This window comes from Xenopus laevis, chromosome 2S (assembly GCF_017654675.1).
Source record: "Xenopus laevis strain J_2021 chromosome 2S, Xenopus_laevis_v10.1, whole genome shotgun sequence".
NCBI lineage: Eukaryota > Metazoa > Chordata > Amphibia > Anura > Pipidae > Xenopus > Xenopus laevis.
In genome coordinates this window covers 37,200,228-37,225,222 of record NC_054374.1, presented here as the reverse complement: position 1 = coordinate 37,225,222, position 24,995 = coordinate 37,200,228, and the positions used below count along the sequence as shown (strand labels likewise).

At 38.2% G+C, this 24,995-nt stretch overlaps 1 protein-coding gene across 2 annotated transcripts in view; it reads right to left on the bottom strand.

The window, feature by feature from the left end:
- Nucleotides 1-16,385: 16,385 nt before the first annotated feature.
- LOC108709092 (myosin regulatory light chain 2B, cardiac muscle isoform) overlaps nucleotides 16,386-24,995 on the bottom strand; it is an 84,571-nt gene continuing 75,961 nt past the window's right edge. For both annotated transcript variants that reach the window (XM_041583653.1, XM_041583652.1), the window contains exons 5-7: nucleotides 21,413-21,491; nucleotides 18,533-18,581; nucleotides 16,386-16,635 (exon numbers count right to left, since the gene is read on the bottom strand). In XM_041583653.1, the coding sequence (XP_041439587.1) occupies nucleotides 16,531-16,635; nucleotides 18,533-18,581; nucleotides 21,413-21,491 (233 nt within the window). In that variant the 3' untranslated portion in view covers nucleotides 16,386-16,530. The remainder of the gene's footprint in view (nucleotides 16,636-18,532; nucleotides 18,582-21,412; nucleotides 21,492-24,995) is intronic.

Below are 24,995 nucleotides of genomic sequence, written 5' to 3'. Positions count from 1 at the left end.
AACGTCACTCGGGTGGTGTTTCTGGAGACGGTATTATTATTGATATTTAGACAGAATGTGAAAAAGCTCACACAGCTAGATGGCAGTTGTTTGAAAATGAAGAACACACTGGGCAAACAATGCCTACAAGGTCAACGTATACACTACTACAGCAGTGGATACGGAATATATTATTGCTGCTTGAAAAACGTCACTCAGGTGGTGGTTCTGGAGACGGTATTATTATTGATATTTAGACAGAATGTGAAAAAGCTCACACAGCTAGATGGCCGTTGTTTGAAAATGAAGAAAACACTGGGCAAACAAATTGAAACAATGCCTGCAAGGTCAACGTATACACTACTACAGCAGTGGATACGGAATATATTATTGCTGCTTGAAAAACGTCACTCAGGTGGTGGTTCTGGAGACGGTATTATTATTGATATTTAGACAGTATGTGAACAAGCTCACACAGCTAGGTGGCAGTTGTTTGAAAATGAAGAACACACTGGGCAAACAATGCCTACAAGGTCAACGTATACACTACTACAGCAGTGGATACGGAATATATTATTGCTGCTTGAAAAACGTGACTCAGGTGGTGGTTCTGGAGACGGTATTATTATTGATATTTAGACAGAATGTGAAAAAGCTCACACAGCTAGATGGCCGTTGTTTGAAAATGAAGAACACACTGGGCAAACAAATTGAAACAATGCCTACAAGGTCAACGTATACACTACTACAGCAGTGGATACTAGGGTTGGGCGAATTTGACCCGTTTCGCTTCGCCAAAAATTCGCCGCCGGCGAATTGTCGCAGATGCCCATTGAAGTCTATGGGCGTCAAAAAACTTTTGTCGCGCGGCGAAACTGTTTTGACGCGCGTCTTTTTTTTGACGCACGCCACCATAGAAGTCTATGGGCGTCATTTTTTCGGCGAAACGAGGCAAAAAAATTCGCCCATCCCTGGTGGATACGGAATATATTATTGCTGCTTGAAAAACGTCACTCAGGTGGTGGTTCTTGAGACGGTATTATTATTGATATTTAGACAGAATGTGAAAAAGCTCACACAGCTAGATGGCCGTTGTTTGAAAATGAAGAACACACTGGGCAAACAAATTGAAACAATGCCTGCAAGGTCAACGTATACACTACTACAGCAGTGGATACGGAATATATTATTGCTGCTTGAAAAACGTCACTCAGGTGGTGGTTCTGGAGACGGTATTATTATTGATATTTAGACAGTATGTGAACAAGCTCACACAGCTAGGTGGCAGTTGTTTGAAAATGAAGAACACACTGGGCAAACAATGCCTACAAGTTCAACGTATACACTACTACAGCAGTGGATACGGAATATATTATTGCTGCTTGAAAAACGTCACTCAGGTGGTGGTTCTGGAGACGGTATTATTATTGATATTTAGACAGAATGTGAAAAAGCTCACACAGCTAGATGGCCGTTGTTTGAAAATGAAGAACACACTGGGCAAACAAATTGAAACAATGCCTGCAAGGTCAACGTATACACTACTACAGCAGTGGATACGGAATATATTATTGCTGCTTGAAAAACGTCACTCAGGTGGTGGTTCTGGAGACGGTATTATTATTGATATTTAGACAGAATGTGAACAAGCTCACACAGCTAGATGGCAGTTGTTTGAAAATGAAGAACACACTGGGCAAACAATGCCTACAAGGTCAACGTATACACTACTACAGCAGTGGATACGGAATATATTATTGCTGCTTGAAAAACGTCACTCAGGTGGTGTTTCTGGAGACGGTATTATTATTGATATTTAGACAGAATGTGAAAAAGCTCACACAGCTAGATGGCCGTTGTTTGAAAATGCACACAGAACACACTGGGCAAACAAATTGAAACAATGCCTGCAAGGTCAACATATACACTACTACAGCAGTGGATACGGAATATATTATTGCTGCTTGAAAAACGTCACTCAGGTGGTGGTTCTGGAGACGGTATTATTATTGATATTTAGACAGAATGTGAACAAGCTCACACAGCTAGATGGCAGTTGTTTGAAAATGAAGAACACACTGGGCAAACAATGCCTACAAGGTCAACGTATACAATACTACAGCAGTGGATACGGAATATATTATTGCTGCTTGAAAAACGTCACTCAGGTGGTGGTTCTGTAGACGGTATTATTATTGATATTTAGACAGAATGTGAACAAGCTCACACAGCTAGATGGCAGTTGTTTGAAAATGAAGAACACACTGGGCAAACAATGCCTACAAGGTCAACGTATACACTACTACAGCAGTGGATACGGAATATATTATTGCTGCTTGAAAAACGTCACTCGGGTGGTGGTTCTGGAGACGGTATTATTATTGATATTTAGACAGAATGTGAACAAGCTCACACAGCTAGATGGCAGTTGTTTGAAGAACACACTGGGCAAATAATGCCTGCAAGTGCACTACTATTGGTGCACTACTATGAAGAACAGCAAACAGCACTGTACACGTTAAAGAACAGTAAGATAAGTAAAATAAAAAAAAAATTATATGTATATTAAAAAAAAAAAAATTCTCGGGTTGGTGCTGCTGAACTACTAGGAGCAGCACAGTAGCACACCAGTCCCACTCCCCAACACTGCTAGACTAATAGCACTGGGCTCTTATAGTAGCAACTAGCAAAGTAAAAAAACAAAAAAGAAAATAAAAGCAGTCCTTACAAGGACTATTGGGTTATTACAGCAGTCAGCAGATGAGATCAGAAGAGATCAGTGCCCACAGCAGGCAGCTACATACAGAGCACTGCAGTAGAAGGTAGATTACTAGCCAGCAAAGCTACCTAACCTAAAATGGCCCTCAAATCCCTGCAGACTTCTGTCCCTCCAATACAGAGCAGTATCAAGTAGATTACTAGCCAGCAAACTTACTATCAACTGTCCCTCAAATCAGTGAAATCACTAACAGCTCTCTCCCTACACTAGCTCTTCCAAGCACACACAGGCAGAATGAAAAAACGCTGCAGGGCTTCAGTTTATATATGGAAGGGGAGTGGTCCAGGGGGTGTGGGGGTGGTCCAGGAGGGAGAGCTTCCTGATTGGCTGCCATGTATCTGCTGGTCTGGGGTGAGAGGTAAAAAAAAAGCGCCAGGTAAGGCGAACCCAAAATGGCGAACGTCGCGCGACGTTCGCAAACATTTGGCGAGCGCGAACAGTCGATGTTTGCGCGAACAGTCCGCGACATCCCTACCTCGCTCTTCCTCTCCTTGATCCTAGCACTGGTGTCTGCCAAGATGTAGCAGCACCCTGATAGTTACAACACTGTATAAGATAACATTTTTTTATTATTACTCAACTAATAGGGATTCTATCATTCAATACAAGTTGCATCAGTTAATAGCTCTCCTCCTGCAGATTCCAGCATACATCTGTTTTTTAAAAGAGCCAACAGATTTTTTATATTTAATTTTAAAATCAGACATGGGACTAGTCATGTCAATTTTCCAGGTGCCCTTAGTCATGTGACTTGTGCTCTGATGAACTTCAATCACTCTTTTCTGCTGCACTGCAATTTGGAGTGATATCACCCTCTCCCTTTGCCTCCCAGCAGCCAATCAATAGAACTATGGGAATGTAACCAGATAACAGCACACTGACACCTACATTGCTAAAATGCCTGCTTGTACCTGTTGAGGAGAGAACTCATCCATATTGGAATAAAAAAGTGACTTCCAGAGAGCAAAGGATCATGAAACATAGTAGAATGTTAGACACACTAAAAGCATTTTGCAGACTTGTTTGTCAAGAAAATTATTGAAATACATTTTTTGTTGTGATAAGGAAGAACTTCCATAATTCCTACTTCCTCCATCATCCTCTAAAAATGTAATAATAATAATAATAATAAATATGAGGCGTCAGAGAAGTTACTCAACCTTAACTGAGTAAAGTCTATCTGCATTGGCCTCTCTCTATTTAAAAAGAGAACCATTATAATAAGTATTTGATGAGTGCAGGGAATTCCCTAAACTACCTTTTGATGGGGATTCCATCCCAACTTCATGTGACAATATGTAATATAGCATAGATATTAAACAACAATTTTACTTGGTATGAGACTAAGGATGACAGACTTTACCTTATATATAAAAGAAGCCTGACCATCTAACAGCTGCACTACTAGAACTTTTCATAATGTTATTTTTCAATGTTTTCCCCAACACTGGAAATATCTTGAACTATAGATAAATATACAGGTCTGTAATTTTTCTTCTGCTGTACTCTATGAAAGAACCTTCTTACCCATCTGTAATTAGGATTACATTCATTTAAATGCACATTAATTATAGCTCAAAACTAGGACTGTGTTCAGCGTGATGATGAGATGCTGTGCAGCTATCTCCTCAACTCTCTATTTCATCAAGAAATAGTGTCTTGTGAAAAGAAGTGAATTTTAAAATGAAGAGATAGGAAATCCCCAAAGAACTTCACACTGGACGATTCCATTGTATGGAATTCCAAAGCCTGCAGAAGGTCAGTCAGTTATAGCAATACATTTTTTATTTATTGTTTAATTTAGATTTGATCTCATAAAACACAATTTACAAGGTTTATCATGTATCACCTTTTTTACATGAGGCACACACACAAGATGCATATGTGTCCAGGTCATTTTGTTGTCAATGTTATTTCTCATGTTTCACAATGAGATCAAATGAGCCAATATTTGTTAACAAAGAAGTAAATTAAATCATTTTAAGATTAGGATAACAGTTGACAAATTCCCATGCTTCTTTATTTTAATTTGTCCACTTTCTTTTAATTTAAAGTTTATTTGTTACGGTCGAGGCTATCATCTTGAATTGTTCTTTTAATCAAACAAGTTAGCCAAAGGGATGATAATCTTTTCTCTAAATGAGTGAGGTTTCATGAGATGAAATAAAACTGCAAGGAGGCAGAACAGATACCGTATAATAAGGCTATATACTACAGTGACAGCTATGGGCAAAATTTAAAAGCTCAAGGAAGTCAGCCATCAAAACAGGTGTCAGACATGTAACAGTAACCCCCTAATATTTTATTTTGTTCTAATTTTTTTAGTTTTTTGTTAAAGAGGCATATTTCATAAGTAAGCAGACACTAAAGGGTATAATGACATACATCCATGCAATTTGCATCCATCAGCTGCTCCTTTGTTTCCCCCTCTGTCTACTGTTTTCTTTAAGTATTCAATAAATACTTTTGGAGAATATATTGGCAATAGAGCTGGATTAAGGTAGAATAGGACCCTAGGCAGAGTACTGATTTGGGGAATTCTAAATGTTCTGCAATGTAAGGGAAATGCTTTAAATGCTTTAAATGAGACACATTGTGTTAAAAATGTAAAAATATATAAAATGAATGCACTTCAGCAGCTAGGCTGACCTGATAGGGAACTAAAACCTGTCTTTGTTGTGTGACTGTAGGGCTCTGATTGGCTAATCTCCTTCTACTGTGCTTCTGTCAGGGACAATTAGAACACGCCCAAGTCTCATTTGAAATAGGGACAGAAACTGTAGCAGGTCTATAGCTGCAATAAAAGGGACATTGTTAAAGATAATACACATTTTTAGCCAAAGTAAAATCAACACCACATAGTTTTCATTATTGCCTATAAAATTAGTTTTTTTTATTTATTCTACATGTCTCCTTTAAATGTTATTTTCTACCCCCAAATATAATTTTTTTTTATTTGGTTGGTAGTGATGTTGCTCTCAACTAGTTTCAAGTTCTGAATGGAAATATATTAAAAGATCGATATTATATACAGTCATAAGGAAGGCTTGCATGGGTCCCAATGTTCCTTGTCTCTGTTTTGACTTATAAAATGGGGAGCATGCCAGTAGGCCTTAGGTGAGCTGTATTCTGAAGCAGAAAAACATTCATTTTCTTTTGAAAGCCTACCAATTATTTCTCTTGATTCTGGAACAGGGCAACGGGCTTGAAGAATTGTATTCCCCAATCCCCCAAGTTTCATAAATGGTGTATTGGGTCCAAGAAGGGAAAGGGATCACGGTGATTTCAATAAAATAACTAGAATGAATAAAAAGTTTAGTCATTAAGATCTAAGGTATGAATTTTCTTCCTGTTCCACTATATAGATCTAAATGATTTCCCCTCGTAAATGGGATAAGTCTGCTTTTGTGCTTAATGCAATCATTTTCCCACATAGAATCCATGAGAAAACCTATATGTGCTGCTATTCGCATTTTTGCTTCTGGGAAAAACTGTGTTTCATTTATGTAATTTGGCTTCCTCTTGTAAACAATTACGCTAATTTTCCTTTTTGCTTTTTTTTCTTCCTCTATCGTACATCCTGTTTGGTGCTCAACATTACTCTGTCTGTTTGAATTATTGCTGTTTTTTTTTTCATCTTTCTTTTAATGAACTTTTGAAACGAGTCCCTGCAAGACCCTTGTAACACAAACCCCTGCAGCTTTCCTGTATTATATATTTTATTATTTGTGGCGTTTTAATAAAAATTTTATGTAAATATTCCATGATGTTGTGGGAGACACTTAAATGAGCAATACAGTTCTTTAAAATGAAATTCATTAGATTACATGTCTGTACTTACTGTACTATACAATAAATCTTATTTTTTTAAATAAAATGCTTAGAAATCACTGCTGCTGAGGCTCCAAGCTATACTAAAATATGTAAAAAGCAACCTTTTAATTGTATTCCAATTCATGTTATTCTTACTCACTGCAACAAAAATGTATTGTTTTCCTATATTTCTACCAACACACACAAATCTAATTGGGAGCTCTTGTAATTATTTGACATAACTAACATTACATTCAGCCAATGGTTTAGGGTCTAAAAGTAAATTTGTTACTGGTTATTTCCTGTCTTACTCCCTCTCTAATTCAATTCCTCATTATTCTCTGTTTCACTCTCTGTCCACATTTCAGTGGGAAGATGTCTGTGGAGTGTACAAGGCATTTCAATTGAAAGAGGGGTTCTTTACTTTTTTACTTGCTATTCTACATCTGGTGTTTTTGAATTTAAGATTTTTTTTGTATGATTCTTTGGTACATAACAAACATATTGCAAATACAGTGGTTGATTATCATTTAATTTAAATCTGACCTCCTCTCCATAACGAGACCAAATATAGACCAGAAAATGGGTTCTAGCTTTTCAAGCACACAGAGACCCAACAACCCACCCACAGGCCCAAAATACTGTCTATGGCATTGTAGGAATCAATAGGGTTAAGCTCCTCTATGGTGTTGAAATCCCACATGGTTGGAAAAGTGTTGGAGTACAGGGACTGTAGCGGGGATGTAAAGGGGTCTATGTAGTTTGAGAGGACCTGGAGGGCTTGGGGTACAAAGCCCTAAGTCTGTGTGAGCTCAACCCTGGAGGGTTTAGAGCTTGGAGGCAGCAGAAAGACTGGGATAGCAGCTGCCTGTGTATTGGATGCTGATTTGAAAGGACTTGTAAGGTGCTTGAACTGCGAATAGTGTTGGAGCTGTACCTGGAAGAATAAAGCAGGATTATATGCTCGGCTAGGATAGCTTGGAAGCCCAGCCTGAGGATTGAATCTGTGTGGGTGCCTGACCTATATGTGTCCCCGGTGAGTTGTGCTTGAGGGAGGGTATTGAAAGGCTCCAGCGTGTCCCATGTTTGAAAACATGCATTGTTAGTGTGCCAGCTATGTGGGAGCAACTAACTCTGTCCATCTGGAGAGGTATTTGGGCAGGTAACGCTACCTGGTGAAAGTTAAGAGCCCTTGGGGGAAAACGGACTATGGCTAACTTTTTCCACAAGGAGTGGAGTGTAGGACTCACCTAGTAAGGACTGTGCCAATGTTGGACTGTTGGACACAGGTTCCCCAGGGGTTATTGATATGTGATTGCATTTTACTATGCTCTTTTCCAATTATATAAGGTCATATAAAGTTCTCTTTGAAAATTATTTATACAGACTTACTTGGAGGTTGCAGAAAAACACTTTAGATAATGCTCTGCTTCTCTGCCTGTTCACAGCTGTATCTCATAACTATTCAGACAATGGCAAAGTGTCACATTTTGCTGAATTACAAATGATATATTCACAGTTTTTCTCCACATAATGTATTTTTTATTCTAAAGCCACATGTGTAAACTGACAGGTTTAAATGTGAAATCTGTGGTGTCAGCAAATCAATAAGGCAAATATCAGGAAAAGAAAATAGTTTTTCTGTATTGGCTTTTGTTTTGAGGGATGACAATACAAACTCAAATCTCTTGCTCTTGTGAATTGTCTAAAATGGAATATTTTGGCACTTGGCAGTTATATGAACAATAAATTGCTTCCATTGGAATCTACAGAGTAACTGCCAGAGGAAACAGGAACATTTCAGACCACTTTTTCCACTAGTGCACATATCTTGAGCTCTGTATATTGAGCCAAAAAACGTAAGGTTTATTTAAACCAGAATTAGGTGCTGCAATATTGACCCTTTTCCGCATGCTTCTTAGGGTATAATAAACAAGTAGCAGAGCGAATCTAAGAGACAGAGCAAGATTAATGATCCTCAAACATACAGCAGCAGATGTCAATCTCTTATCACCAAGGCCTCAAATAAGTAGCATCCCGCCATCAACCATAACAGAACTAAAATGAGTATAGATATGGGATCTGTTATCCAGAATGCTCCGGACCTATGGCTTTCCAGATAACAAATCTTTCTGTAATTTGGATCTCAAGCCTCAGAGCTTCTGTTAGATCTACAGAGATTTACTTCTAACCACCCATTCATCCCACTTATGTAAAATATTTTGAATGCCAATATAATCCTTTCTTGAAGGTATATTCTAAAGACAATATTCCAAAATAGAAATATACTTGTTTGCTTGGATTTGCTTGGTTTTATAAAAAATAATGATTCTGGTACATAGTGATAAAGAGCTTTAACAAAAGTAGTGTTAATAATAAAATAACAGAGCTCATGATTTATTACATTGGCTCCATTAGACATTATCTCAATATCATTAACTATTACTCCATATATATATATATATATATAAATATATATATATATATATATATATATATATATATATATATATATATATATATATATATATATATATATATATATTACACACTGAGAAATACTGTTTTTTTTTCTTCCAGGAACTGATTTCAAGCTTTTTAATATTCATCAATATATAAATAAACACATTTTTTTATTGTGTTCTGATCTGACAAGCAACCATATAAATAAATGGTTTTGCATGATATATAACATGCCGATTAATTTCTGGTAAATGTTTATCACTTAGGAAACCACGCTCCATCTACGCCAGCCTAATCTGTGCCCCTGCCCTTTCTTATTACTGAGCAAGTGTAGATCCACAGGCCTACCAGGCCATATTTCCCTATCCCTATCCTGCCTTGAGTTGAACAGTGACCTGGTGCTGTCATGCTCCTGTTATCTGGTTCTGACCTGGCCTGTATGACTACTCCCACTACTCCCAACTCCTTATCAGCTCCTTCCCCAGACTATATGTTTGGGACCCTTGCCTGGCCCTGTGGTACTGGATTCTCGTGTTGCAAGTCCTGGCCGCACCAAAGTAGTTGAGGGCCAGGCCCAAAGCCAAAGGTGGCTGTTATAGGCAGAAGATCACGCCTAAACAAGAATCCAGTCACATCCCTGGGGTTTGGGTTTGCCATTCGTGGCACAGTGAGTTTGTGATCTATAAAGTTTGCTAAAGTGCAACTGTACAAGGAAAAATATACAGAGCGACATAGTAGGAGAAGAGAAGTGGAAAGTGGTTCCCAATACGAGTTTCCTTTTTCTCCTACTGATGTTTCATAAGAGGAAGATCAGCATAATTTCAGATAAATAAAACAAAAACCTAGACATCCAGTACATTTGGGGATTGGGGCATAACTAAAATGGCACACAAGGCCACTTCGACATGACACAATAGACATCACAAGAATACAAGTCCCATGCCAACTGTTCCAGCATTCAGGGAGTTGACCAGGAAACCATTTGAATGTTCAGCTGAATTGACTTTCAGTTGGTAAATGGAATGTGGTGATCAGATGAGAAAAAGTTATTAAATAATGTAGCAGTAGGCCTACTCCGCACCTTTGGGACATTTTCTGTATTTGGCTAGCTGTGTATATTCTGGGAGACTCATTACCATTCTATTTTTTCAACATCCCTATAATAATTTGGTATCTGAGCCTCTGTAAGCAATATCTGGCCATAACTGCACTGTTCTCTCTTTCCACCATTGGATAGAATAGAAACAGATAGTACATGGGGCCATCTCTTCATATTCATGTACTTCATATTTGTAAAATGTGATCATTGATTGACAATGTTAATTCTGTAATAAGTAATGAAAACATTTCTTTTACCTTGATTGGTGCTCATTGTTATATCATTTTACATTCTATAGCACAGCTCTTTGCAGAATATCTCCACATTAAATGTTACTGGTCACAGCAGTCGCCACATCAACCTGGCTCAGCATTGAGCAATGTTATGGTAATCCTTGGTATTAAAATAGAGGAGAAGCCATATTATTCTTCTTTGAACTCCAGTGCAGGAGGGTGGCCAGAAATTGTGAAGAGTCTTAGGTAGGAGGCCTCAGTATGTGACTGAAGAACATGGTCTCAGTATAGGAGAAGCCAGGACCTGAGGAATATCTTAGTGGATGTTGGGGAAATGTGGAGCCTTTGAGAAAGGCTAGAGTGGTAGCCGAAACGTCAGCTTCTGTTTGTTAAATAAAAACACTTTTATTGGACTAATAAGACCTGAGAGTGCTCGTTTTGGTTCTGGATATTCATGATACTTTTTTGCTGATAGCACCCAGGCTAATAACACAGCGGATTACTAGTTGCGCCGGCTCTTCACAGATTAAATATATATATATATATATATATATATATATATACACACACACATAAGTATATTCTCCCATATTGAAATAGTAATAAAAACATGGTTCTCCGTTATGAAAAATTAAGCCATTATCAGCAATAGACTTTGCAGGCTCCAATGTTTTTTATTATACAAAGTCTAATCATTGGAATTTAACAGTTAATGTTCTACAATTTCCAGTATCTTCTGACAGCTTTTAGCTATTTCTTGATGCTAAGAGCTGTAATTCGACAACAATAACAAAAGAGCCCAAAGGTTTGGCAACATAGACTAAATGTAGAAATGCCACATTTTTGACCTGCTGTTGCTGTCTATGCTATCTTTCACTCCTTCTACCAATAGCTGTCATTGTGTAGGAACCAGCACAGTCTTCGTAATATACTAAAGAGGACTCTTTTTCTATCTCTCAGTATATGTCAACATATGACCTCTCACCTGCCTCAAAGCAGACATGGCTCCACAGGAAATGTCTTTTGATATATTTTTAAAATTAATGTTGACAATTCGAAATATCAGAAGAGCAATTATTAAACAAAATTCAACCATTTTTTACTTCTTTTTATAGTTTCTGTCAGACAGGCACATTTGACCAAAGATTTGCAAAACTACAATTTATTGCTGTGTTGATTTAGAGCCACAAAGGTCCTTCCACATCTGTAGACCCAGTGATTACTTGAGTTCATTTTTACATTTCCCACAAGTTTGGAATTTTGGTTCTGATTTATTTGTGCAGTGGGATGGTTCATTAGATTCCTAAGACAAGAAGCAGAAAAAGGGGGGGGGAATAAGGGTGAATATTTCCAAATATTAACTCAGCTTTATTTCCTTCCATGCCCCTTGTTTTGGAATGTAGTGTCTAAAATTAATAAGTACAATTGCCACAGAGTACTTTAATTTCGATCTGTTTTGCTAATTTGGGAATTTATTCTATCCCATGGAGCAAGCTAAAATAAGATATGGGGGCAAATTTACTTATGTTCGAATATCGAGGGTTAATTAACCCACGATATTCGACTGCCGAATGTAAATCCTTCGACTTCGAATATCGAAGTCAAAGGATTTACCGCAAATAGTTAGATCGAACGAAAAATCTATTCGAAGAATTTTAATCCATCGATCGAACGATTTTTCTTCAACCTAAAAATTGTTAGGAAGCCCCATAGGCTAACATTGCACCTCAGTAGGTTTTAGGTGGCGAAGTTTTTCTTAAAGAGACAGTACTTCGACTATCGAATGGTCGAATATTCGAACGATTTTTAGTTAGAATCGTTCGATTCGAAGTCGTAGTCGAATTAACCAATTCGATGGTCGAAGTAGCCAAAAAAAACATATGAAATTCAAAGTTTTTTTTATTTTATTCCTTCACTCGAACTAAGTAAATGGGCCCCATAATTTTCAGCTAAAATATTAGAAGGAAAAACACAAAAATTGAAAGCTTAAATGCAATATAATTTCCCTAAGTAGCACGCCCTAGGACGATGAAGTACATCATTTAACCATTTGTACTCTCCACTTAAACATATTTACCATCAGCTACAATGATGGGTGAAAACTGGTATTATTCCCATTTCAGTCTATCCTAAAACCCACAACCAGGTTCAATCACCTATTTATTTTTCAGCAGCCATAGTAAAATAAAACTGGTAATACAAGTGGCCCCATTATATGCAAAGGGTATTACAGCAATTAAATAAAAACACAAAAATAATTCCTACGTAAAAATGTGACTGCATTGTCAAAGTTGATAATTAAATCCCACAAAGTTACACCACTGCTACCTAACCTGGCTGGAACTTTAGCCAAGACCCAAGTGCTGTGAAACAACAGTTATGACTGTGTCACTCAGTCATGCCATATTGATGCAGAATAAGTGTAATTACCATTTACTGTAGAAACTTGAGTTTCTAAAGACTTCTCCCATTTTTAAGATCAAACAGAACAAATCTGTATTATTTGCGATTCAGACCTTCAGCAAATCAAGAAGAAATCAGTGGTGTGCCAGTCTGTAGTCATCATAAATTATATTTTTCATATCTATAAGTTATTTTTGTATTTCCAAAAAAAATGGAAACTTCAAAAGTATTTGGTCTGTCTTGGAATTATTGTGTTCTTTCGTTAAATGACTCACATCTCACATGTGCTAGCAGAATACAGAGCAGCAGAGCATTCATTATACAGCAGTTTTTACTAAAAGAGCACATTGCTATTGATGTTTCCCTCTTGTAATCTAAGTGAGAAATCAAACTCTTCCAGAAAGTTATCTGTCCTCCTTTACAGCCCCATAAATGTATTTTCCTTGTGTCATTTCCTGGTCAACACCTAACATTTTCCCATTTCATTTAAGTGTTAGAAAGTAGAACTGCATGGCTCATATTTCCTTTAAAAACAAATTTTTCTTTTCCTCTAGCATATTTTGCTCAGTCCTTTGTCTCTGCCCCTATGTGTGTAGTGGACAGCAGTTGGCAGTAGAAGAGAATACCATGGGACAAACATGGGAAGAACAACCTGCAGAGGTGGTGGTGGACTTAAATGTACCATGAATATAAACAGTATCTCATCTGCATAGTGCCCCTATAGTGTTGATACACCCATGTCTTTTCTTGTATGGTGTGGATCTTTAATTAATTGGTGGTCACAAAGGTAATTTGAAGGTAGATATGCAACAGTGTGCTGGTCAATGCTTTTAATTTTACAAAAAAAGCATGCAAATGCAGTAAGTCAAGGAACCCTGCACATGAACAGATAGATAGCAGGACCTGACAGCCACAGAAACGGCCAAATACTAAATCAAACCAAATTGAATTCCACATGAGAATCCTCAAGTCTTGGCTTGATCAAATTTAAAACTAAGGACATTCTCTAAAATTTGAAAACCGGTTGTCAAAAATAACCATGGTCTGTTCTTCTATATCTTTAATCCTGTCCTCCCCCCCCCCAACAAAAACATATCTAATAAGCCTCAAATTAAGAAGACATGGCTTAAACTTTTCTTTTGGTCATTTTTACTGAACAGCTGCTCATGTAGCAGGTTTTAAACCCTAGCAGATAAAATAAATGAGTACTGCTTCATCTACACCATCCATCTACAGCATCTTCTACTCTCCAGTGCAATTGCGGAATAATCTAACCCCAATCAGGAGAGGGAGTCACATTCTGCTGCAGGAACAAAGATGCCTTTTTTTAAAAAATATTGTTTCTAAACATTGCAAAATATCACATTGGCTCTGTGGATAGTAATGCAGCCTTGTAGTGCTGGGATCCCAAGCACAATTCTGCATTGGACACTCCGTAAGATTGTTTGTATGCGCTCAACAGGTTTGCATGCATTTCTTGCATTGATAAAACTTTTGCCAGTTTTCTATTTATAACAATGCAAAGGAATTCTCCAATAATCTGTTTAAATCTAGCTCCATGGAAGATTTAAACACTGTTAATATTATAGCAGTAATTTGCTGTTGGTGCTATATAAAGGATAAGAATAAAAGGGTACACGTTAGCATAAGTTTACACTTGAATTTCATGATGTTTGTGTTTTAAAGCAAAGGCCTACGAGGAAGGTGAACCTATGGGTGTCAGGGAGGAGGGAAAAAGTATTTACAGGAGTGAAACTATTAAGATGTAAATAGTGGCAAAATATTCCTCTTGTTTCAATATTAGACACCAAGGGGCAAATTTACTTAAGGTAGAATATCGAGGGTTAATTAACCCTTGATATTTGACTGTCGATGTTAAATCCTTCAAATATCGAAGTCGAAGGATTTACCGTAATTCGTTCGAACTAAGAAAAATCGCTTGATCGAACGATTAAATCCTTCGAATCGTTTTTCTCCGACCAAAAAAAGATAGCAAAGCCTATGGGGACCTTCGGTAGGTTTTAGGTGGCGAACTAGGGGGTCGAAGTTTTTTTTAAAGAGACAGTACTTCGAATGGTCGAATAGTCAAACGATTTTTAGTTCAAATTGTTCAATTCAAAGTCGAAGTAGCCCATTCGATGGTCGAAGTAGCCAAAAAAGACCACGTTTGCCTTAATGACCATAAATTCATTGGAAACAATCAAACTGTTGAGAGATAGTGGGAGTGATCATGAGGAAGACAGGGAGAAAAATACAAAGTAAAGGGAAACTACACTTGCTAAACACTTCGTTGTACATGACCATAGGCTTGCTCATTTAAGATGGCAGATCCTGAAGAAAAAATTAAAGTGAATGAAGAACTGGATAGAAATAAATCCATTACAGAGGGAATGCAATTGGATCTAACAAAGAGTTTACTCTGCCATGTTAGTTATAAATTCTGTTTTAAAGGTAAATGCTGCTATTTATAATACCTTTCCTTTTTATTCCAGATATGAAATATGAGACCCCAATCAAGTATAAAGGAAAAATGTTTATTTTACAGAATAGGGTAAGCCAGTCTTAAACTATTAATTATTTAGGGGCACATTTACCTAGGGTCGAATATCGAGGGTTAATTAACCCTCGATATTCGACCGTCAAAGTAAAATCCTTCAACTTTGAATATCGAAGTCGAAGGATTTACCGCTATTCCTACGATCGAACGATCGAAGGAATAATCGTTCAATCGAACGATTAAGTCCTTCGAGTCGAACGATTCGAAGGATTTTAACACATCGATCAAAGGATATTCCTTCGATCAGAAAATTGTTAGGAAGCCTATGGGGACATTCCCCATAGGCTAACATTGGCCTCGGTAGGTTTTAGGAGGCGAACTAGGGGCTCTTTTTAAAGAGACAGTACTTCGACTATCAAATGGTCGAATGGTCGAATAGTCGACCGATTTTTAGTTCAAATCGTTCGATTCGAAGGTCGTAGTCGAAGTAGCCATATTCGACCATTCCAAATTCGAACTACTTTTCCTCTATTCCTTCACTCGAACTAAGTAAATGGGCCCCCTAAGTGTAGAAGTTGTTGTCAAATCTGTACCCTAAATAAATCAGGCATTTTTGCTGCTGTTTCTGCTATTACAAGACAGAAGAAGGGTTTGTATTCTGTATCGAAATCTGTACCCCTTTGGCCGAATCCTAAAAGAGTAGAGTTTGGTGCATCCCAAGCTAGAATGACATAATCTCGTATGAAAGATAACCGCAAGATACCTGAGTTCTAGCAATCCATATACTCATTGGCACATCATCCTGTTTGTATAATTAAGTTTTGGTCAGTAGAATTCTAATGTGGGAATTATCTTGCATGGGTAATTGCCTTTTCCATTACATTCTATAGAGAGCTAGGGGTTGCAGCTTTAAATCTTGAGTGATTTGTTTTACCTGACATGATTCATATTAGCTAACGTCTCACGCATCCCATGTCCAAGAACATTACATGCAAAACAACATATATCTGTCTGCTTTGTTTCTCTGTGAAAGTAACAGCACTGTACATGGGTTGTGTATGTGGAACAGAGAGATGCATTCTGCTGAAGACTCATGTCTGAACACACTTCAAACATTAGTTTGAAATATTTGTTTTTAATATTTATAAAGTTAGAACAATTCCAGTCGCTTTGATCAACACAGCAGCTTTATGACATGCTGACATTTTGCTCCCCTCTTTGTGTTGTTTTCTTTTATTGAACCTTCAGCTATAACTTCAGATCTTTACTCCTGGTCTTTCTCCTCGCCGTGGGTGATAATATAGCATAGGTTCTTATAATCTAGGTTACCAGCAACATCTGGGGGGAAAGCAGTAAACATCTGGGTGATCTGTAAGAACAACAAAGAGTAAACTGAAAGCCATGTTCATATTTCTTTTCATGTTTCTCCTAAGCAATGCAATGCAATGTGGGATGCACATGTGACACTGGCAAACACTTAATCAGAATGTTCAAAGAAATCGAAATCTGGCAGTGATTTATTGAGCAAGCAATCAATTTTTATGATGTAGCAAAGTTATTAGAACAAAAGTAATTGAAATAAGAACATGGGAAGCATCCTGACATGAACTACATGCCCAAAAGTAAGACCTGCAGAAATAAAATTATATGTACTGTGTTTTTACTGGAAATAGTGTCCCTAAACTATATGAAAATGTTCAAAGACAAAGTAATGGGAGTTTGATCTTTGACTTGGTCAAAGCTATGCCCCCTCCTGGATCCTTTCCTCCACACCCAGCCTCCTTTCACCATACACTAGGTATTCTCCTTAATAAAATGTGCGACCTAACTTCCTTATGGTGTCACTCAGCTCGAACACCTCAAAGCAGTGTGGGACTGGGACACCGGGGGCCCACCCAAAAATCATTGGGGCAAATTCACTAAGTTGCGAAGTTGCGCCAGGCGCAACTTCGCCGCACTTCGCTGCACTTCGCCAGGCGTAGTTTCGCCAGCACTTCGCAAATTCACTAAAATCCGAAGTTGCGCACAGGGGTAGCGTAAGGTTGCGGAGTTGTGCTAGTGTTGTTTCGCTATATAAAGCAAAGTTGCGCTAGCGAAGGCTAATTTGCATACGGCGCGAAATTCAAATTTCAATGGAGGAACACGTATCTGCACTACAAATGCCTAGAAAACCTTCAAATCTGCAAATAAAAATTTTATTTTGCCCTACACATGTGCCCACTGTCTAGGTAAGTTGCCATGAGTCAGGAAATGTAGGGGGGAGGAAGGGGAGCCCCAAAAAATTTTCGATCTTTTTCAGCCTATCAGCCATCATGTAGAAAACACGCCAGCGTTTTTTGGGACTTAGAAAAAATTATGACTTTTTTTAAACAATCCCTATCTACTCTATTGCGCTTTGCCAGGTCTGAGGTGGCGAAGGAAGTCTAGCGTAAAAGGTAGCGTTCACTACACTGCGCAAGTTAGTGAATTTGCGTAGTTTCATCGCTAGCGAAGATTCGCCTGGCGTAAGGTTGCGAAGTAACACTAGCGAAACTACGCCAGCGTTCATTAGTGAGTTTGCGCAGTAGCGAAAATGCCAAACGCTAGCGAATTAACGCTAGCGTTCGGCGCTTCGCGCCTTAGTGAATTTGCCCCATTGACCAGGGGCCCACCAATTAATCTTAGACCAGGGGCCCACTCTCAGTACTATTATTCTTCCTCTCCTCACTCAACCTTTATTCTCCTAGTCTCTTTTCTTAACATACTATAATCTATTATTCCATCTATTTATTCTCTTTGTTCTCATAGAAATATGGAATGGCCATGAAATAGGCCAAATGTTTAGCAGCAAAAAGACCCACTAACACCATGGCCCACCGGGAGTTTTCCTGGTATCCCTGTGGGCCAGTTCGACACTGCCCCAAAGGCCAGGCAGGACCACCAGGCTGCTGAGTCAGTTGGGACCATAAACAGATGTGTAAATATCATCGCAGAATTATTTGTATGTGGCTGGTATAAAGGCTGTTGCACATGTTCCCAGTGTTGCTAATGAGAACATGTACAGAAGTTCTATGCATCATGGGGATAGCTTACATAAAAACTTTAGTGACAAGGTCGCACCAAGACCAGGTGAAAAGTTGCTAAGAATAGGGAATTCTGTAGCATGCTAAAATTTAACTTAAGGAAAACTATTAACCATTAAAGTGACTGAAGGTGAGGGCACCTATAATTCTGTGTGGCATAAAACCTGCCCACGTTACCAATATAGTTTCCTCTATTTTCCTTACCTCTTCCTGACTGAAGCGGTCTGCCTGAGTAGTCAGCATCTCACGTATGCTATTTGGAGAAAAATAAATACAATTAAAAAATGAACATATTCCTTGGCTTATTTCAAACTTGTAACTATACTGTAATATAATTAATAACATGCTGAGCCACAAATGCATATAATGTGCACTATAATGTTACAGCTGGGAACTGTTGCATAAAATTTGTTAATTTTTTAATAATTTGGGGTCAGGTTCCTATAGTTTATGGTTATTGTTTAAGGTTGTATCATTGTATTATGTAAGGTTAAGCATGCCACACACTGTTTGTACGGTATAATTTACAATAAAAGATTTTAATCGAAGGGATGTAACTCGCTATTGAAATGTTGGCTTGCTTGCCTGTGTTCTATTGCGTATTATGTGGACATTTGCACTGGGGATCAGACTAAGGGCTCTTACTCACTAGCGTTCTGACCTGCGCTCCCCTGCATTCCGTTTTCTGGTGTTCAGCCGCAGGGGAGCGCAGGAATAGACGCATGTTATTTTTTCAAATGGGGCTGTACTCACTCAGGCGCGTGTAGGCGCCGAACGCAGGAAAAATGCAGCATGTTGCGTCTGAACCTGTGTTCGGCGCCTACATGCGCCTGAGTGAGTACAGCCGCATTTGAAATAATGACATGCGTCTATTCCTGCGCTCCCCTGCGGCTGAACGCCAGAAAACGGAACGCAGGGGAGCGCAGGTCAGAACGCTAGTGAGTAAGAGCCCTAAAGAGGTTAATAACACGCTACAACAACTGCAGCAGTGTCGGTGAGTGCAATTAAGTTTGTTTGAAAAGATTAAACCAAGGCTGCAGGGGATCGGAAGGGAGAGAATTATTAGCAAATTCATTAATTGAGCTATTTAAATATAGGGATGCACTTAATCCACTATTTTGGCTGCGGCTGAACCCCCGAATCCTTTGCGAAAGATTCGGTCGAATGCTGAACTGAATTTTTATCCTAATTTGCATATGCAAATTGGGATTAGGATTTGGTTCGGTATTCGGACGGCATATACAAATTAGGGGTGGGAAGGGGAAAACAATATTTACTTCTTTGTTATGTGACAATGTGTGCATGTGCAAATTAGGATTCAGAATCGGTTCGGCCTGGCCAAATCCTGGATTCGGTGCATTCCTATTTAAATATATATTGGGACTTATATGAACTTTGCAGCAGTAGAATGACTAGTTATTGGGCCCTACAGCAATATCATTGGACCCCTACATTTTGGGAACAAGACAGTTTCTATAAACATATATTTTAGCTGCTTTTCAGTTTTAGTTTTTAGTTACACCTTTGTTTTTCATTAAAAAATGGTGAGTAACTGTGTTTGAAAAAAACCCACATCCATCAAGTTCAACCTTTTGTCTTAGGAAAGCCAACCAACCTAATGGCTGATCTTTTGTATAGCGCAATCAAGGGAATGCCTTAAAATGTTGGTACTACAGGGTTGGGTGGGGCCCCAGACAAATAACTTACAGGGACCAAAAGTTAACGATAGTGGCCCTGGATTCAGCATAAGCTCCATTAATTGTAAGTGCAACCAGCATACTTGACCCCCCCCCTTGCACTGCAGTTAAAGTAAGATTTTGGAGGATAAAAGTTTCCCAGATATAAAAAATATATTTTTCTAACAATGTTAGCGCTGTTTTAAATTAGTACGGCAGGCTCTGTGATACCATGCACAAACTGCAGCTAAAAGGGTCAGTAGATTTTGCACTCTGCTTGCTAACAAAATACACCTTTACTCTTTTACTGAAGCAATGTTTGTTGCTAGTCAAGTCAGATGCATGCCTACATGATTCATATTCATTGCAATTCTTTGAGGCAAAACTAGTCCACTGGTCTACGGCTTCTTTTGTAAAGTGTGCAGTGTCGGACTGCCCACCGGGATACCAGGAATATTCCCGGTGGGCCCAGGTGTCAATGGGTTCTCATGCTGCTAAACATTTAGGGGTATATTTATCAAAGAGTGAAGCTAATACTGAAGTTCCGCCACTAGAGTGAAATTCCGCCACTTTCCATTCATTTCTATGGGTTTTTTAAAGGCTTGAACTTTCACTTTCACCCATTGATTGATTTCAAAATCCCATAGAAATTAATTGTGAGCTGCGGAATTTCACTCTAATTTCACTCTGATAAATTTACCCCTTAGCCTATTTCATGGCCATTCCCTATTCCTATAAAAACAAAAAGGCCAGAATAGATTATAGTATTATAATATGTCAAGAAAAGAGACTAGGAGAATAGAGGTTGAGTGAGAAGCAGAAGAATAATAGTTCTGAGAGTGGGCCCCTGGTCTAAGGTTTTTGGGTGGGCCTCTGATCTAAGGATTTTAGGTGGGCCCCTGGTGTCCCAGTCCGACACTGAAAGTGTGGAATGTGTCTGAATGCAATTTTTTCTGTCAACCAATATCCCTCAGCACATGTTCATATACTGGAAATCTTTTACACTGTGATGTAATATCAGTATTTTCTTCTAAATGCAAAAATATATCAGTCCTAGTTATAGCTGATTCAGTTGATTCTGAGACCTACTAAAAGAGTTCAGTGTAAATGAGATCTACCATAGTGGAACAATGCAGCACTAAAACTGATCAGTTAGATCAGTGTGAAGGAGCCTTAATGCAATTGCACAATGGACACAACGAGAAGCATTTGTTCAACGCTCTACAATTCTTTTATATGCTACATACAATGGGTACAGTCAGGCACAACACGCGTGGATGCTTTTTCTGAGCAGGGGGATAATACGCTAGGCCATACTTAGACTATTTGAGAAATGAAAATGAAAGATTGAGTAGATACTTAAAGACTGCCTTAAAGACACTGAACTGATATAAAATGATTAACTTACTAATCTGCTTTAATGTGGCCTTTCCCGTCAGGGTCGAAAATCTTGAAAGCATTCAGGATAGTCTCCTCTGGGTCTGTGCCTGGAATACATACATCAGAGGTAATAAAACATCTGTTTTCATTCTCTTCATCTCAAATGAAAGGCAACTCTCTATCTATGTGCCTGAACGTTCAACTATCTTTTCTACATTTTTCACCACCTCAACACTTCCTTTAATTACCTAAAAACTGGCAGGGTATGAGGACAATCTGTCAAGAATTATTGAGTAAAAGAGGCTCATTAGAGCACAATCTTTGATCTGTCATTTTTCAAAAAACTGATATTCTTTGCGCACTTAAGGCCATGTTGTTGTTGCATTGCCTTTACTATAAATGGTCAGCCCATGGTTACCGCTGTGCTACTGTAAGGATCCTTATAGGAACACACTACAGACATGGGATCCGTTGTCCTGAAACCCAGAAAGCTCTGAATTTCTGGAAGGCCATCTCCCATAGACTAAATTTTATCCAAAATAATCCACATTTTTAAAAATAATTTCCCTTTTCTCTGTAATGATACAATAGTACCTTTTACTTGACCCAAACTAAGATATAATAAATCATTATTGGAAGCAAAACTAGCCTTAGGTGTATTTAATAGTTACATAGTTACTTAGTAGACTTAAATTATAAAGATCCAAATTACAGAAAGATCCATTATATGAAAAAATTGAGGTCCCAAACATTCTGGATAATAGGTCCCATACCTGTACTACAAAAAGCATTTCTTAATGGAGGGATAAAACAGCACAATATTTTGAAAAAACTTTGAAAAAATCTTTCCTTTTGGTTCTGCAAAGTTTTACATGAATACACTGAATCAGATGTTGAACTTTGTGTTGTTTCTGTCTATTTCTGGCTTAGGTCTGCAGAGTGGTTCTAAAGGCTCTGTAAATCTGATCCACTGCATCAGCTAACCAAATAGGTGGTTAAAACCTAATTACAGATGCAAGAACCATGATTACAAAGCATTGGTCATCTTGGTGTTATTGGCATATTGCCCCTGATGCAGATTTTCATGGATCAGGAACAATTCACACTGGAGAGTTCTAGTGCATGCATTGGGTCGCTGGAGAAAAGCTTTGGTGAGAGATGTTGCTTTAAGAATCCAAATGTGATTTGCTCCTCTATATGAGCATTCTGGTCCAGTAATATTGGAGTAAACTATGGTTGAGCAGCAGCGTTTAGAACCCTTTTTAGCTCCACTAAATAAACCTTTGATATATCATCCAATCTAACCCCCTGTTTTATGGATCTGGTCTTTCAAGTATGACTGAATGTAGAGCATTAATGAAAGTTTAGTGAATATAACAACCAGATAACAGCCTTTCATGTAGAACTGGTCCATTAGTCTGCAGCTGTTGGTGAATGTGCCAAGAATACAAAAAGCATTTCATTTCAGCAGCACATTTCAAAGGTACAACCTAGAATACAATTCACATGCTTAGATATATATTAACATGGGATATCCTACTGAGAAATAACTCATCTTTTAAAGGAGAATTCAACCCTAAAGCCTAAGTGTTACCCGGGGCAAATGCCCCTAACGTTTTACTTACCCCTTGGTGCAGATTCAGGCATCGGAGTTCACAGAGCCATCTTCTTCTCTTCGGAAATCTTTGGAATGAGACCAGCGTGTCGGCACATGCGCAGTTGGAACAACCGAAGCACCGTCCCATTACAAACATTACCGAAGCAGCTGAAGATGGCGCTCGTGAACTCAGACGCCTGAATCTGCATGGAGGGGTAAGTAAAATGTTAGGGGTAACACTTTTACTTTAGGGTTGAATTCTACTTTAAATTATCTCAGTTAATAAGAACAGATTTGGGAAGCTTGAAGCTTGGTGCATTCATAAAATCAAGAGACACATACCAGAAGAACAATTTGACTACATGACTTTATTTAATGAAACCTTGTTTCTGCAGACTGCTTTCCATCCAAATTAGACCACAGAACACCTCAAGATCACGTGAACATGTATGAATTCCAATGTGTCTGAAAGGCAATGATGTACAGTACCTTCAAGTAACTGAAGGAGCTACAGTATGTAGCTAAATTCTACTGCACGATCCTCTCTAACGTTTTAATATGGGTGATTGAATATGGTGGGTCTGCTACGTCCCTTAGCATCATAGCCAAGATATATAACATTGTATTGTAATTAATTAACGCCCTTGATAAAGTCAGGAGATGATGAAACATGTGGTCTGCAATTTGCTTGCTGACTGTGAAATCTGATGAGCTGTTTTATCACTTGTGTTGGTAAGTGCAACTCTTTTACTATAATAAGTCTATTCGTGTGATTTACATCCACCCCTCTTTTTTTATTTGTTTTCAGAATTTGAACTCAGCCAGCTGTTTGAAGAGGCAGCACTGGACATAGATATTTGGGTATTTGCATTGAATATTTCATGAACTGTCTTTTTTATATTTTTTGTATTTTATCTTTAGTTTTGTGATTAAGACATATGCTACTGTACTGCTTACCAGCCAGTTCATACTGGGCCTCTTTTCCTTCTGGCCCAGACCAGTTGCAGGGTCTGTTTCCTTTATCGTTCTGCCCCTTGACAGAGTACGTTTTCTTTTTATTTTATCAACTTTATCAGAAATAAATCTGACATGAGAATTTTAGATTTAGATTCAGGGATTTAAAATTAGAGCCACACCATCACTCCAAAAAAGGATACAACCCATAAATTACTGTCCACAATTCTCTAAATAATACAGGCTCTCTTTTTTGTGGCAGGTAAATTATCAGCTACATTGCCCCTAGAGCCTTAAACTATTCCTCTGAAGCTAAATATATCCCATGGCATGAAGAAAAAAATACCAGTAACACTTCAAAGGAATGATACTGTAAAATGCTTCTCATGATGGGAATGTCAAAGGCACTGCCAATATTATTATCTGAAAATGACATTGTAACATGATGTCTGATTGCAACTAGTCTAAAAACACACCAGTGCTCATCTTATAATAAGAGCTGAAGAGTGAGAGCTCCAGTCTGGGATCCTATCATGCTACGTAAGACATACTTCTGGGACTGTACAAGGGCTTAGCATGCTAAGTACATTGAGTGTTAGTGCGTAACATTCTTCTCTGCTGCTAATGACATTTTGGACAGGCTACAGAATCAATTGATCAGATAGAAATGGAAATGACAATGATGGGCCAGGAGGTAATGTGCTGACCACTGAAGAGTCATCACCGTTGAAATCACTAAGCTTTTACAGTATAGGTGACTTTTGTGGATAAATTCACATTTATGGGAATTCTTTATAGCTTATAATCTATTTATTGTTGTGTGAGTTCCATTCAATGGACTTGATGGGTTTGTTTGTTTTTTTATAAAGTCCAGTAATTATCTTGCTTGTGATATATAAAGCCATTTTCATTGAAACTGACACAACCCCATATACAGAAATCATTTAATAACATTTACATTCCCAGAACCCAAGTGATTCCTCAAATAGGCATGCCCACAGTTCCCATCCTTTTTGCTGAATTTCTGTTTTGATGGTTTCTTCCAAACCAAATCCAAATC